The sequence below is a fragment of the Salvelinus namaycush genome, chromosome 12, assembly GCF_016432855.1.
Source record: "Salvelinus namaycush isolate Seneca chromosome 12, SaNama_1.0, whole genome shotgun sequence".
Lineage (NCBI taxonomy): Eukaryota > Metazoa > Chordata > Actinopteri > Salmoniformes > Salmonidae > Salvelinus > Salvelinus namaycush.
Genome location: NC_052318.1, coordinates 8,450,714 through 8,467,970, shown reverse-complemented (window position 1 = coordinate 8,467,970; position 17,257 = coordinate 8,450,714). Strand labels below are relative to the sequence as shown.

Genomic DNA, 17,257 nt, shown 5'->3' with positions numbered 1-17,257 from the left:
AACGTTTTGGAACTTTCAGATAGAAATATGCTATGTAGAACAAACATGCCTGATGTGTTTAAGGAATAATGTTGGCTCTATTCATAGAATTTCTATCTGCAACGATCGAGAATGTTTTTCCAACTGAACGTACCTCTGGTAACATTACCAGTAACCTATATGCAAACATTTTGGCGGCACAGAGAGAAAGGGATAGCAAGCAATTTGACTACATAATTCTTGCCACTATGCTTTATCTGACTGGTTAAATACATTTATTTAGAGTTAATGTGGACCCAGTGACTTAGACTTCAGTACTTGGACCAGGACTCGAGCACTGGGACTCTGACTTAAGACATAGGGACTCATGACTCGAACTTGGACTCGAGCACAGGGGACTTGGGACTCGATTTGGACTTGAGGTTTAGTGACTCACTGGGCGAAACAGCCATTAGCCCACGTTCTAATTGTGGACCTTAATGTGGTTGCGGAACGTGGAACGTTAATAACAATGACTCGACTGAGTGATGGAGGTGCAACAAATAATACTTTGCGCCACCATCTCTGTCACTCTCTGTGTTTCTCTCGGCCTTTCTTTCTTTTTCTGTCTCTCTCTCTCGGCTTGTGTGTGTCTTTGTTTTGTATGTAGTAATGTGCAATATTTATGTAGGCTGAATTAGGAATTTACATGGTCAAGTAATTCTTGTCATATTTCTGCTGTTGGAAAGAACTAGGATGCTGTGCAGAAGAATATTTTGGTAGGACAAGGCTGTGTATGTTTGTGCACATGGAAGTCAGTGCTTTCTGTTTATGTTAATGAGGCAAGACAAATGCAATGTGAATAAAATGAAATGGCATTTAGTTGACTAAAATGTCCCACAGTTTTTGTCATTTTGACAATAACTAGACTAAATCATTATTCAAATGACAAAAATGTGACTAATGACTAAGATTAGATGACTAAGATTAGACTGTGTGTGGTCCCACCCTGGCCATATAAAGATGCCTTGGCCTTCCACTTGGTTTAACACCCTGTGTCCTCTGTGCTGTGTGTTCTCTCTCCACAGCTTTGGCAAGCAGCTGGGGGGCAGACGAGGCTGTGAATGTATCACTTTAGAGCCCTCAGAAATGATTGTGGTGAGTAGAGCCACTGCTTCTCTCTCTCTCTCTCTCGCTCTGTCTCTCTCCGTCTCCATATCTACTGACTCTAGTACAGAAAAACACAGACCGGGACAAAGACAGTGGATTGTGGCAGTAGGTGTAAAATGCCACAGAGCCTACATAATTAGATTGTTGTCTTAAAGCTATCCTCTCCATGGGTTCTTCAGTTTCATCTGAACTAGGCCTATAGTCTTGATCTTAAGAAGACAATACTACAATAATACAGCTCAATGCGATGCCTACAAAGGCTGTATCACCCAATAGGCCTACATTGAGGCGTGTCTGTCTGTGAGGCAGCTAGGTCATAGTTGTAGCACACCACATTCAGACTGAGGCTGAGTCCATCACCACCATCTCCCTGAGCAGGCCTGGCTAGCGAGCACCAAGCAGGCTGCTCCATCAGAAGCAGGCTGGGAGCAGGAAATAGGCTTCTCTATTAGATTTGGCTTGGCTGGTTCTGCTGGCCTGGGTCCTCTATCCATCCGCTAGTTGGCATCCACTGGAGGAGGACAGTGAGGGGAGGGTGAATGTGGAATGAAAGTCTTCACTGTGTGCAGATAGACTGTCTGATTAGCTGTGCCTGGGAAGACATTGGAGGGGGGCGGTGTTAGGCTGGGGAAATGAAATTACATAAGCTACTTGTTGTTCATATCTGCACATTTCCTCCCCCTTTCGGCCCTGATTGTCCGTAATGCTGCTAATAACCACAGCCAGTGTTGTGGTTACTGTTGGCTCAGTCAGTCCATACAGGCAGCAGAGAGAGAGGTGAAATGAGACTGGATTGTTTTGATGACCATGTAATTGATATTGCATCATAGCAAAGTCATTGGAGAATAATCACTTGATCGTGCTCTAGCGACTCCTTGTGGCGGGCCAGGCACCTGCAAGCTGACCTCGGTCGTCAGTTGAATGGTGTTCCCTCCGACATATTGGTGTGGCTGGCTTCCGTGTTAAGCGATCAGTGTGTTAAGAAGCAGCGCAGCTTGGCGGGTCATGTTTCACACCTTTGCCTCTCCCGAGCCCATTGGGGAGTTGCTGCGGATGAGACAAGATGATAACTACCAGTTGGATATCACAAAATTGGGGAGGAAAAGGGGGTCAAATTACAACAAAAAACAAAAAATCGATTTATCTGGAGCCGTCGGTTCTGGCCCCGTAGATGGACAACATAGAGATGTTATAAGGCCATCCTTGCCGCTAACGGGACCTCTATGGGCTTTGCTATCACAGAAGTGATCAATGGAAAAGATGCAAGGTGCGCACTTTACATTTCCATGGACAGCAGCTGTCATGACATTTTTCCAAACAGCGTCCGCTCGCTCGAACTAAATGAGGAAACAAGTCGAGATCGGATCATGGAAACACACCCGGTAGAGAGATGATTCTGATGATTCCCAATTGACCCTTCACTAAGCCCCGCCCCATAATTTTGGCCAACCAATAAAAGCGCTGCAATGGATAGCAACTGTCGTCGAGTCCGAGACCTCGGACAAGCTCACATTTGAAACGCATAAAAGCCAATGAGAGCGATACAAAAACCAAAAGCCGGGTTTTCATCCCAAAACAAATTTTTTAAATGGCTAATTTAACAGTGCACTTGCTACTGTGATCCCTGAAATGCAGAGTATGTTAGAGTCATTTTTCTAATCCAAAATTATATTTTTGTTATATTGTTTGCTAGCTCAGCTGATTTTGCTAGCTCTGTCTTATTGACCACCTAACACTAGCTAGCAAGCCAGTTAATATTTATATATTCCCCCCCCCCCCCCCCCCCCCATATTATGAATAAAACTGCTGTTGACATCAGGATATGAATTGAGAGCACTAGTTAGCTCCAAAAGTGGTTAGTAACTTTGGCTGCATGCTGACAGTGCATTCAGAGCCAGCCAGTGGCTAGCCACAACACAACCTTAATTTTACCAGGATCCTGTGACGCAATTGTAATGACAGTCAGGGTTGGGTAGGTTACTTTCTAAATGTAATCCGTTACAGGTACTAGTTTCCTGTCCAAAATTGTAATCAGTAACATAACTTTTGGATTCCCCAAATTCAGTAACGTAATCTGATTACATTCTATTACTTTTAGATTGCTTTCCCCTTAAGAGGCATTAGAAGAAGACAAACATGTATGTTACCAATTGAACGACATCTATTGCAGGATAAATCCATGTTAAAGTTTACATAGCAGGTCATATATGGATGTTCAATTGTACTTTATGGGTTGCTTATGTAGGCTTCTTCTAACCCATCGCTTTCTACTACATATAATAATACGACTAAATTCTATTTTTACATTAAAAAAGTCTATCAGAATTCCAGTCATTCCAATAAATGTTATACCCCTTGATTTTCAAGAATAGGACATGGAAATATGGAAGTATAGATTAGCCAAATTGTTTTACCTGAGCATGACCCCAAAACTAAGGATTTATTAGCCAGCCCTACTGTTTCTGATTTTTTTGTCATGCTGGACTGATTGGGCTGGGCTGATTTGAGTTTAAAAATAAACGCTGCACTCATGGAATGGTATGCTTTGAGCACTACTGAAAGTGCTATTTACATGTGAAAAATGAATGCCATATGCTGCATTTGCTACAGGCCTATTGTTTACCTTTTTGTTGGTGACACTTTGATATCTTGATAATATGCAGATGAAACAATAACAAAACGGTTGCCCCGCAATTTCCAAAACTAGCTTTTTGCGCTGCAGGCTACATGTACATTCAGATCCACAGAACCAGACACTCAGTTTGTGAACAGGCAAGGCAGGCAACTGCTTGGGGCCCCAGGCTGTTAGGGGCTCCTGAGGGCTGAACAACTTTACTCCGCAGCAAGGTCTCAAAATGTGGCAGCCACTGTGACCGCAACCCCCTCCCCCTTAAACAAAAAATGGACGATTTGCAATGACATCTCAGTAGGAAACCTCCCTAAAGGGGCCCCATGAAGAGAGGGGAAACTTAAAAACAAATATTCTCTCAGCTCCAACGTGACAATGGCTAGCGAGACAGAGAGAAGCAAATTTGAAGAGTCACTGCCGTGTTTCAAATCCACTGTGTGGGAACATTTTGGATTCAGTGACCATAAACAAAGCACAGTCTGCATGCATTGCTTTGCCACTGTTGGCTACTCGAGTGGAAACTCTTCTAACAGGCTGACTACACCGCTGGCGTTGCGTGCGCGAGCATTGCAAAATACAAAATAAATTTTGAAATCTATATTATTCAATTATTGCACCCACACTGCTTGCGCGCGCCAACGAGCGTCTGCGTTGCCAAGGGCTAAAATAGAAGGCGTAGAGGACCTTGTGCATTTCAGGTAAAATAACAACTCAATGTTTATATCCCAGGACAAATTAGCTAGCAACAGCAAGCTAGCTAAATAGGACAAATTAGCTAACAAGTGCAAGCTAGCTAGCTAAATTGCCATAAATGTTTAATGCTTTTCGATTTGTCCCCAAATTAATGTAATTGGTTCAGAGTTTGTTTTGATATGTTAACCTGCGTGTCGTGATCGCTTTTTGTGTGGGGGGACAAAATAAATGTATGCACGACAGCGCACGCGCGCAGCCGGTTTGTGTTCCGTGTAACATGTCATTTACGTGGCCGTCACCCGGCCGTATCCCTTGCAGGTGGAGCTGGAGCAAGGAGAGTCCACTCGTTAGCCAAAACAACAATCTCTCACTGCTGCCTTCCAACAACAATTTGCAACAAATTCAGAAAAGCAAAGAAATAATGAAAGCAGTGGGAGTATTCATAGCCAAAGATTTGCAACCCTATTCGGTGGTTACTGACTCGGGATTTCGTCACATGATGAAAACGTTTTCACAGCGTTACATTGTCCCCCCCAGCACACATTTCAGCAGCAAAGTAATTCCCAAACTCTGAAACATCACGGAGAGAAATTGAAAATGAATTGACACAGATACCCTATCTAGCTCTCTCCACTGATAGTTGGACCTCCAGAGCAACTCGAAGCTACCTCTGTGATGGTTCACTATGTACTGGAAGCTACCTCTGTGATGGTTCACTATGTACTGGAAGCTACCTCTGTGATAGTTCACTATGTACTGGAAGCTACCTCTGTGATAGTTCACTCTATACTGGAAGCTACCTCTGATGGTTCACTATGTACTGGAAGCTACCTTTGTGATAGTTCACTATGTACTGGAAGCTACCTCTGTGATAGTTCACTATGTACTAGAAGCTACCTCTGTGATAGTTCACTATGTACTGGAAGCTACCTCTGTGATAGTTCACTATGTACTGGAAGCTACCTCTGTGATAGTTCACTATGTACTGGAAGCTACCTCTGTGATTGTTCACTCTGTACTGGAAGCTACCTCTGTGATGGTTCACTATGTACTGGAAGCTACCACTGTGATGGTTCACTATGTACTGGAAGCTACCTCTGTGATGGTTCACTATGTACTGGAAGCTACCTCTGTGATGGTTCACTATGTACTGGAAGCTACCTCTGTGATGGTTCACTATGTACTGGAAGCTACCTCTGTGATAGTTCACTATGTACTGGAAGCTACCTCTGTGATAGTTCACTATGTACTGGAAGCTACCTCTGTGATAGTTCACTATGTACTGGAAGCTACCTCTGTGATGGTTCACTATGTACTGGAAGCTACCTCTGTGATGGTTCACTCTGTACTGGAAGCTACCTCTGTGATAGTTCACTCTGTACTGGAAGCTACCTCTGTGATGGTTCACTATGTACTGGAAGCTACCTCTGTGATAGTTCACTATGTACTAGAAGCTACCTCTGTGATAGTTCACTATGTACTGGAAGCTACCTCTGTGATAGTTCACTATGTACTGGAAGCTACCTCTGTGATGGTTCACTATGTACTGGAAGCTACCTCTGTGATAGTTCACTATGTACTGGAAGCTACCTCTGTGATTGTTCACTATGTACTGGAAGCTACCACTGTGATGGTTCACTATGTACTGGAAGCTACCTCTGTGATAGTTCACTATGTACTGGAAGCTACCTCTGTGATAGTTCACTATGTACTGGAAGCTACCTCTGTGATGGTTCACTCTGTACTGGAAGCTACCTCTGTGATAGTTCACTCTGTACTGGAAGCTACCTCTGTGATAGTTCACTCTGTACTGGAAGCTACCTCTGTGATAGTTCACTCTGTACTGGAAGCTACCTCTGTGATGGTTCACTATGTACTGGAAGCTACCTCTGTGATGGTTCACTATGTACTGGAAGCTACCTCTGTGATGGTTCACTCTGTACTGGAAGCTACCTCTGTGATGGTTCACTCTGTACTGGAAGCTACCTCTGTGATGGTTCACTATGTACTGGAAGCTACCTCTGTGATAGTTCACTATGTACTAGAAGCTACCTCTGTGATAGTTCACTATGTACTGGAAGCTACCTCTGTGATGGTTCACTATGTACTGGAAGCTACCTCTGTGATAGTTCACTATGTACTGGAAGCTACCTCTGTGATTGTTCACTATGTACTGGAAGCTACCACTGTGATGGTTCACTATGTACTGGAAGCTACCTCTGTGATGGTTCACTATGTACTGGAAGCTACCTCTGTGATAGTTCACTATGTACTGGAAGCTACCTCTGTGATAGTTCACTATGTACTGGAAGCTACCTCTGTGATGGTTCACTATGTACTGGAAGCTACCTCTGTGATAGTTCACTCTGTACTGGAAGCTACCTCTGTGATAGTTCACTCTGTACTGGAAGCTACCTCTGTGATGGTTCACTATGTACTGGAAGCTACCTCTGTGATGGTTCACTATGTACTGGAAGCTACCTCTGTGATGGTTCACTATGTACTGGAAGCTACCTCTGTGATGGTTCACTATGTACTGGAAGCTACCTCTGTGATGGTTCACTATGTACTGGTTTGGGATATGAAGAGCTACGTGTTGCAAACTCGTCCCCTGTATGAGTCATACAAGCGCACACTTTTCTTAAATATAAAGATACCGAAACAGTACTGTTACCATGGCCCACAAACCGTGATACATACCGAACCGTGGGCCCACTGTACCATTGTGTCCCTAATAAATAAATACATGCGTGTGTGTGTATAATATATATGTGTGTGTGTATATATATATATATATATATGTATATGTGTGTGTGTGCACAGTTGAAGTCAGAAGTTTACATACACTTAGGTTGGAGCCACTCCACAAATGCCTTGTTAACAAACTATAGTTTTGGCAAGTCGGTTAGGACATCTACTTTGTGCATGACACAAGTAATTTTTCCAATGATTGTCTACAGACAGATTATTTCACTTATAATTCACTGTATCACAATTCCAGTGGGTCAGAAGTATACATACACTAAGTTGACTGTGCCTTTAAACAGCTTGGAAAATTCCAGAAAATTGTCATGGCTTTAGAAGCTTCTGATAGGCTAATTGACATCATTTGACTCAATTGGAGGTGTACCTGTGGATGTATTTCAAGGCCTACCTTCAAACTCAATGCCTCTTTGCTTGACATCATGGGAAATCAAAAGAAACGCCTTAAGGTACCACGTTCATCTGTACAAACAATAGTACGCAAGTATAAACACCATGGACCCAAGCAGCCGTCATACCGCTCAGGAAGGAGACGCGTTCTGTCTTCTAGAGATGAACGTACTTTGGTGCGAAAAGTGCAAATCAATCCCAGATCAACAGCAAAGGACCTTGTGAAGATGCTGGAGGAAACCGGTACAAAAGTATCTATATCCACAGTAAAACGAGTCCTATATCGACATAACCTGAAAGGCCACTCAGCAAGGAAGAAGCCACTGCTCCAAAACCGCCATAAAAAAGCCAGACTACGGTTTGCAACTGCACATGGGGACAAATATCGTACTTTTTGGAGAAATGTCCTCTAGTCTGATGAAACAAAAATAGGACTGTTTGGCCATAATAACCATCGTTATGTTTGGAGGAAAAAGGGGGAGGCTTGCAAGCCGAAGAACACCATCCCAACCGTGAAGCACGGGGGTGGCAGCATCATGTTGTGGCGGTGCTTTGCTGCAGGAGGGACTGGTGCACTTCACAAAATAGATGGCATCATGAGGTAGGAAAATTATGTGGATATATTGAAGCAACATCTCAAGACATCAGTCAGGAAGTTAAAGCTTGGTCGCAAATGGGTCTTCCAAATGGACAATGACCACAAGCATACTTCCAAAGTTGTGGCAAAATGGCTTAAGGACAAAGTCAAGGTATTGGAGTGGCCATAACAAAGTCCTGACCTCAATCCCATAGAAAATGTGTGGGCAGAACTGAAAAAGCGTGTGCGAGCAAGGAGGCCTACAAACCTGACTCAGTTACACTAGCTCTGTCAGGAGGAATGGGCCAAAATTCCATCAACTTATTGTGGGAAGCTTGTGGAAGGCTACCCAAAACGTTTGACCCAAATTAAACAATTTAAAGGCAATGCTACCAAATACTAATTGAGTGTATGCAAACTTCTGTCCCACTGGGAATGTGATTAAAGAAATAATAGCTGAAATAAATCATTCTCTCTACTATTATTCTGACATTTCACATTCTTAAAATGAAGTGGTGATCCTAACTGACCTAAGACAAGGAATTTTTACTCTTGATTAAATGTCAAATTGTGAAACTGAGTTTAAATGTATTTGGCTAAGGTGTATGTAAACTTCCAACTTCAACTGTATTTGTGTGTTTGTTATACTACCGTTCAAAAGTTTGGGGTCACTTGGAAATGTCCTTGTTTTTGAAAGAAAAGCACCGTGAAGAGGCGACTCTGGGATGCTGGCCTTCTAGGCAGAGTTCCTCTGTCCAGTGTCTGTTTTTTTGCCCATCTTAAACTTTTATTGGTCAGTCTGAGATATGGCTTTTTCTTTGCAACTCTGCCTAGAAGGCCAGCATCCCGGAGTTGCCTCGTCACTGTTAACGTTGAGACTGGGGTTTTGCGGGTACTATTTAATGAAGCTGCCAGTTAAGGACTTGTGAGGTGTCTTGTTTCTCTCACTAGAGAGACTAATGTACTTGTCCTCTTGCTCAGTTGTGCACCGGGGCCTCCCACTCCTCTTTCTATTCTGGTTAGCGCCAGTTTGCGCTGTTCTGTGAAAGGAGTAGTACACTGTACGAGATCTTCAGTTTCTTGGCAATTTCTCGCATGGAATAGCCTTCATTTCTCAGAACAAGAATAGACTGACGAGTTTCAGAAGAAAGGTCTTCGTTTCTGGCCATTTTGAGCCTGTAATATTAGATATTAGCCATTTTGAGCCTGTAATATCCAGATTCTCAACTAGTCTAAAGAAGGCCAGTTTTATTGCTTCTTTAATCAGTACATCAGTTTTCAGCTGTGCTAGCATAATTGCAAAAGGGTTTTCTAATGATCAATTAGCCTTTTAAAATGATAAACTTGGATTAGCTAACACAACGTACCATTGGAACACAGGAGTGATGGTTGCTGATAATGGGCCTATGTAGATATTCCATAAAAAATCTGCCGTTTCCAGCCACAATAGTCATTTACAACATTAACAATGTCTACACTGTATTTCTGATCAATTTGATGTTATTTTGATGGACATTTATCAAATGCCCAGAATTTTTAAAAATCTTCCCAGTAATGTTTTGGAAACCCTGAGAAGCATGCACACACACACACCACGGTTTCCGCTCCTCTGTCACGCTGCTGCAGCACTCAGTCAAATCACTTACATTCCAACCAATTAGCTAATTGAGTCCTGGGGAATTGTCACAGACTAACTGCACGCATTTGTTCAGCCAGGCCAGGGGTTTGAGATGGCTTCAATTTCACCCACCCTGTGTCTCTGTCCGTTTGTCTGGGAGCACAGAGCCATAGACAGACCATTGTAGTTCACACACTGAGACCAGTCCATACAGGAGTTAACTAGTCAATGGTCCAAGCAGGAAATATCTCCATATGGGCCGACTCTTCATAGACAGCACTCTGTTCATAGTGAAGACTTTCTATTTAGTAGTGTGTGTGGAATGACTCCTTGCAGTGTGTAATTGTACACTGAAATGCCCCCTTAAAATGCTTAGTCAGTCTTCTGTTGTTGACTTTGCTGTGATAACACTATTAGGCTGTCAGTCTGGTTAGTTTTTCATTAGAGAAGTCTGTGCTGTTCCATAAATCAACCCATCATATAGTTATACAGTACAAACATGACAGAGAATCTTTGCACCTCATTCTGTGTGTGACACAAGTCCGTTTCCCTGTTATTCTCTCGTTTTGACAATATCGCTATATTATTTTGGCGCTAGTTGGCTGTATCTGCACCAAAACACCAGTATTTTTCCTTCTGTAGCTTGTTCTCCATCTTTTTAAATAGGGAGCCAATTTGTTTTCAGCACTTTTATTTCCGTGATTTGTCAAATCTTTCTCCTGGCTCTCTCTTGTCCCTCTGCAGCAGACATATTGTTAGCAATATGTTTGGAACATCGAATCGCAATAAAATCACAATGCATATAGAATCATGAGAATTGCAATACATATCGACACTTAAGTATCGTGGTAATATATCGGGAGGTACCTGGCATTTTCCAGCCCTAATGACGGGCAAATTGGCCATACTTTCACATCATGGCCTTGACGTGTGGCCCTCCTCTGTGGCCCTCCTCGCCTCTTTTCCTCTGTGGCGCCCATGTAATGTCTCAGTACACCCTGATGGATGACTGGAGCTCACAGAGATGACAGCCCTGCCGCCTGAACTAGAGAATGACCGTTATGGAATTTTTAGGGCCGATACCGATTTTTTTTGGGTGTCAAGGAGGCCGACAGCTGATATTTTAGGCCGATATTCAATATCATAAAATTTGAACATTTTGATGACATTTCCCAGAGATAGCCATGTATGCATTTAATAACCTCTTAAATGTAATGGAGAAATGTAGATTTCCACCTAAATAGACATACTCAAAAGTAATTGCATGATTCTGACATGCAAAAACGTGGTATATTTGGAGAGAAGACATCTTGGAGATTATGAGGAAATCATCAGAAGATAGATAGGAAATACATAGTTCAGAGCATACACAAAATATATATTTTTTTTTCCCGTCATCTTTCATTGACAAGCTATAAGTGAATTATTGATGACTAGAGCTGGAAACACATCAGATGGCTTCCACAACATGTGAATAATATTTTTTTAAATGGGATTGATAGACCAAACAACTAGAAATGGGCAGCTGTTTTAGTAAGTGGTGTCAGGTGTGGTCACAGGACGTTTCCAAGTGTCCTTAAACCTCTCCAAAGTGGCATGTGTCTGTAAATTAGATAATTCCAGTGCTATTACATATTTGCAATCCCTAAATGCTATTCAGTATAAAAACACAATTTCTACCATATCAACCTCTCAAACATTGTGGTGGTGTTATGTGGTATCCAGGGTACATTCAAGTGTCTTTTCTACCTCTCCAACGTGTCCGAATGTGGTTTTTGCACACTGGATGTGCCTAAAAGTTATTGTTAACTATAAAAACTAAATTTCTACAACACCAACACCAACCTCTCAAACATGGTTCTGGTGTCGGGGGACATACAGGGGATATGGATGCCTACAGCGCGTAAGCAGGCAACATATTTTTGATGCGCAAAGATATAGTCACTCAGTGGACATTCAATGTTGCCATTAAGTAATGCAACAACGTATCAACGTATTCCGTGTTTATTTTGTTTATGCTTCACAACGCTAACCGGCATGTAGGTAGCAGCCATCTTGAAATAAGGTCATCGGCTTGGCCTGCCCTTATGAATTGTTATGCCCATATACAGTAGCAGTCAAAAGTTCGAAATGGGCTGGTTATAAGTTGATTGTACTGCTTGGATAGAGCGAGGCTGCAACTCCGTTCCCTTTCACATTTCCTCACACATCTCTCGCCATCGCTCATATCACTTGCTGCTGTTTACCGCTACTATGTTAATTAGCTCAATGGAGATATTTGCCACCTAGCCATACATGTGCATAATATCTAACAAGGAGTGTGCGGGTAGGAAAAAGGATGAAGAGATGATGCACATTCTGTCTGACTCATCTGTCCATCCGTAGTTTGAGAAGTGAAAAACCACTGATCTACTGCTTTCCTGGTACATAAACATACAGGAAGATTCTTAGGTAGCTAAACCTATTGCCAACCTTTATTAAAATATCCAACCTTGGATATTTTAAAACACATCCATCTTTCCCGATGACGATCCTCTAGTGCATTGGGAAAGTATTCAGACCCCTTGACTTTTTCCACATTTTGTTACGTTACAGCCTTATTCTAAAATTCTATCTACACACAATACCTTACTTGACAAAGCAAAAACAGATTTTTAGACATTTTAGCTAATTTCTTAAAAATAAACGGTTTTCACTTTGTCATTATGGGGTATTTTGTGTAGATTGAGGGGAAAAAATATTTAATCCATTTTAGAACGAGGCTGTAACATAACTGTAAAAAAAGGGAAGGGGTCTGAATACTTTTCGATTTCACTGAAATTCAACTGTCAATTATGAATGGCAGCTGGTCAGATCAGCACACCAGTAAATAGCTAACGTTACACTGCAAGTCAGATGGCTCGTTGCTGAAAATGTTGCATGTTCAAAATGATAACCAGCTAACGTTAGCTAGCTACGTTGGCAATTAGCTCCGATCTGATACTTTAGCACCATGTTTATCTAGCCAGCTAGCTAGCATAGTAGCTAACACCACAGATGAAAAGGTTTGTTATCGTAATCTTTGCTAACAGGTCACATGGACACGAGCCTTATTAGTGAATTAAACTAATATTTGCAACAGGAATTTGATTTTGGTCTCTGTGTCAATTCATCCATTTCTCAATACTGCACCTTTCTTTCTGTTGGCGAATGAGCTAGCTTGCTGCTGCTGATTTTCTCAGCTAGACATTCCTGGTGAGTGGCAACTGGCATAGCAGCAGTTTTTCTATGTCGATGTACTATTGACATAGCCGATAGGGCGACATTGGCATTTTCTAGTCTGTCACGTAGAGTAGGCCAGAAGGCTAAACTGAAAAACCTAACCTCTATCAAATAAAAAGATGACGGAACCGCAAAAGTACTTCTGTGCAGGGGTATTTATTTACATAGTGAATCCGGAAGAAAAACAACAGTACTGCCATCCAAAGTATACATTATGGGGACAGCTTAAAAACAATGCTGCCCCATCAACAGCTCAATCCAAAATGGTTTTCCCCTTGAACTGAAAGAGAGGCTCCTTTTGTAGGGGAAGCCCCTCCCATCAGAACATACCCATCACTAATTAATTAAGCAATTACCTTCAAAGCCTACATTTTCCACTCAGCTAAACATACTGAATTATATACATTGCAACACGTTTCTCATGATACAATATACCAATATAACACATTTACAAAATCCCATCCCTACTGACGTGGAGTCTTCCAATATGCCCATTCACATGAACGAGCCATTCTGGACAGGCACTACAAAGACAGCCCGATTACCGTAGCTCTGGTCCTTATCCCCGCCCGATTACCGTAGCTCTGGTCCTTATCCCCGCCCGATTACCGTAGCTCTGGTCCTTATCCCCGCCCGATTACCGTAGCTCTGGTCCTTATCCCAGCCCGATTACAGTAGCTCTGGTCCTTATCCTAGCCTGATTACAGTAGCTCTGGTCCTTATCCCAGCCCGATTACAGTAGCTCTGGTCCTTATCCCAGCCCGATTACCGTAGCTCTGGTCCTTATCCCAGCCCGATTACCGTAGCTCTGGTCCTTATCCCAGCCCGATTACCGTAGCTCTGGTCCTTATCCCAGCCCGATTACCGTAGCTCTGGTCCTTATCCCAGCCTGATTACCGTAGCTCTGGTCCTTATCCCAGCCTGATTACCGTAGCTCTGGTCCTTATCCCAGCCCGATTACAGTAGCTCTGGTCCTTATCCCAGCCCGATTACAGTAGCTCTGGTCCTTATCCCAGCCTGATTACAGTAGCTCTGGTCCTTATCCCAGCATACCCGGAAGCTACAGAGATGGAGAGGAACAGAACCAACAAACAACGTGCTCATCCATAACATTGATAAGTACAATAAATGTTGCTTAAATTAAACATGAACTCTTGTCTGTATATTCTTTATACCATAAACTGTTACTGACGGGAGGTAAGAATAAAGTGTGAAATGTATGTACTAAGATAGAGAAGTTAACTTCTGTGTCGACCCACATTGTTAACGTAGCTGATAACGGAGCAGGGAGGCGCGCTGAGTGTGTGTGTGTTAGTGTACCACATGCTGCCCGCGGCCAGTGACGGACTTCTCCGTCACACGCCCGGAGACTGACTGACTGACTTGAGTTTTATCACAGACTACCCTCCCCTCTTTCATCCTCCTCCTCAGTCCCACTACTCCTGGCTCTGGGTTTTACCCGCCCACTCCTATATGAAATAGAAAAGTCATCTAAGTACATGGTTGAGTGAAGCAAAACATTTGTCAATAGTGTTCTGCTGGCATTTGTCAGAGCCCACTCATGATGCTTAAAATACAGTGGAAAAAGTTGGTTTGCCTTGGCAGGGATTTCCCGACTCAGAGAGAGATGTTGAGGGAGATCGCAGCAATGTTCAGACGATTACAGATGTTTTTTGTTAACTTCATTTCTTATTCGTCTCCCGCTTGTTTTTACTCTGGCTGGGCCGATGGTGGCATTCCGCCTTCACTGTGTCAGTGACAGCATTTGATGGGTTTACAAACTAGGGTTGTGAACATTTAAACAAAATTGGGATCCTTAACATTAAGACAATCACTTAGAGAAAATCATTTTTTTTCCTTCACAAAATTATAATCTCAGTGCAGTTATCACAACTACCACTAACGGGTCCCGATCATCAACATGAAGGAAAAATGAAAATGAAACAAATACCTAACACAACAATGCTGTAACGTTAGGAGGAGAGAAAAAGGCAGTCTTTTAGCTACTTTATTTTTGTATTATTTATTTCACCTTTATTTAACCAGGTAGGCCAGTTGAGAACAAGTTCTCATTTACAACTGCGACCTGGTCAAGATAAAGCAAAGCAGTGCGCCACAAACAAAACAGTTACACATGGGATAAACAAACATACAGTCAATAACACAATAGAAAAGTATATATACAGTGTGTGCAAATGTAGTAAGATTAGGGAGGTAAGGCAATAAATAGGCCATAGTGGCGAAATAACTGCAATTTAGCAATTCAACACTGGAGTGATAGATATGCAGAAAATGAATGTGCAAGTAGAGATACTGGGGTGCAAAGGAGCAAAAAATAAATGACAATATGGGGATGAGGTAGTTGGGTGGGCTATTTACAGATGGGCTGTGTACAGGTGTGATGATCGGTAAGCTGCTCTGACAGCTGATGCTTAAAGTTAGTGAGGGAGAAATGTCTCCAGCTTCAGTGATTTTTGCAATTCGTTCCAGTCATTGGCAGCAAAGAACTGGAAGGAAAGGTGGCCAAAGGAGGAGTTGGCTTTGGGGATGACCAGTGAAATATACCTGCTGGAGCGCGTGCTATGGGTGGGGGCTGCGATGGTGACCAGTGAGCTGAGACAAGGTGGGGCTTTACCTAGCAAGGACTTATAGATGACCTGGAGCCAGTGGGTTTGGCGACGAAAATGAAGCGAGGGCCAGCCAACGAGAGCATACAGGTCGCAGTGGTGTAGTATATGGGACTTTGGTGACAGACTACATCCAATTTGCTGAGTAGAGTGTTGGAGGCTATTTTGTAAATGACATCGCCGAAGTCAAGGATCAGTAGGATAGTCAGTTTTACGAGGGTATGTTTGGCAGCATGAGTGAGGGATGCTTTGTTGCGAAATAGGAAGCCGATTCTAGATTTCATTTTGGATTGGAGATGCTAAATGTGAGTCTGGAAGGAGAGTTTACAGTCTAACCAGACACCTAGGTATGGTATTTGGTAGGTATTTGTAGTTGTTCTGACTTCTAAGTCAGAAGCCTCCAGAGTAGTGATGCTAGATGGTCGAGCGGGTGCGGGCAGCGATCGGTTGAATAGCATGCATTTAGTTTTACTTGCATTTAAGAGCAGTTGGAGGCCTCGGAAGGAGTGTTGTAGTATGGCATTGAAGCTTGTCTGGAGTAGAGGTCGACCGATTATGATTTTCAACACCGATACCGATTATTGGAGAGCCAAAAAAGCGGATGCCTATTTATTTATATATATATATATATATATTTGTAACAATGACAATTAGAACAATTGTGAATGAACACTTAACTTATTATAATACATCAATGCAATCAATTTAGTCTCAAATAAATAATGAAACATGTTCAATTTGGTTTAAATAATGCAAAAACAAAGTGTTGGAGAAGAAAGTAAAAGTGCAATATGTGCCATGTAAAAAAGCTAACGTTTAAGGTCCTTGCTCAGAACATATGAAAGCTGGTGGTTCCTTTTAACATGAGTCTTCAATATTCCCAGGTAAGAAGTTTTAGGTTGTAGTTATTATAGGACTATTTCTCTCTATACCATTTGTATTTCATATACCTTTGACTATTGGATGTTCTAATAGGTACTTTAGTATTGCCAGCCTAATCTCTGGAGTTGATAGGCTTGAAGTCATAAACGGCGCAATGCTTGAAGTACAGCGAAGAGCTGCTGGCAAATGCAGTGAATGCTTGAAGTACAGCGAAGAGCTGCTGGCAAACGCAGTGAATGCTTGAAGCACAGCGAAGAGCTGCTGGCAAATGCAGTGAATGCTTGCGAGCCTGCTGTTGCCTACCACCGCTCAGTCAGGCTGCTCTATCAAATCATAGACTTACTTATAATATAATAACACAGAAATACGAGTCTTAGGTCATTAATATGGTCAAATCCGGAAACTATCATTTAGAAAACAAAACGTTTATTCTTCCAGTGAAATACGGAACCGTTCAGTATTTTATCTAACGGGTGGCATCCTTAAGTCTAAATATTGCTGTTACATTGCACAACCTTCAATGTTATGTCATAATTATGTACAATTCTGGCAAATTAATTACGGTCTTTGTTAGGAAGAAATGGTCTTCACATAGTTCGCAACGAGCCAGGCGGCCCAAACTGCTGCATATACCCTGACTCTGCTTGCACAGAACGCAAGACAAGTGACACAATTTCCCTAGTTAACCT

At 42.3% G+C, this 17,257-nt stretch overlaps 1 protein-coding gene across 1 annotated transcript in view; it reads left to right on the top strand.

Moving 5' to 3' along the window:
- LOC120056867 (rap guanine nucleotide exchange factor 6-like) overlaps positions 1–17,257 on the top strand; it is a 181,424-nt gene that overhangs the window by 55,326 nt on the left and 108,841 nt on the right. The window contains exon 5 of the mRNA XM_039005122.1: positions 1,047–1,116. Within this exon, the coding sequence (XP_038861050.1) occupies positions 1,047–1,116 (70 nt within the window). The remainder of the gene's footprint in view (positions 1–1,046; positions 1,117–17,257) is intronic.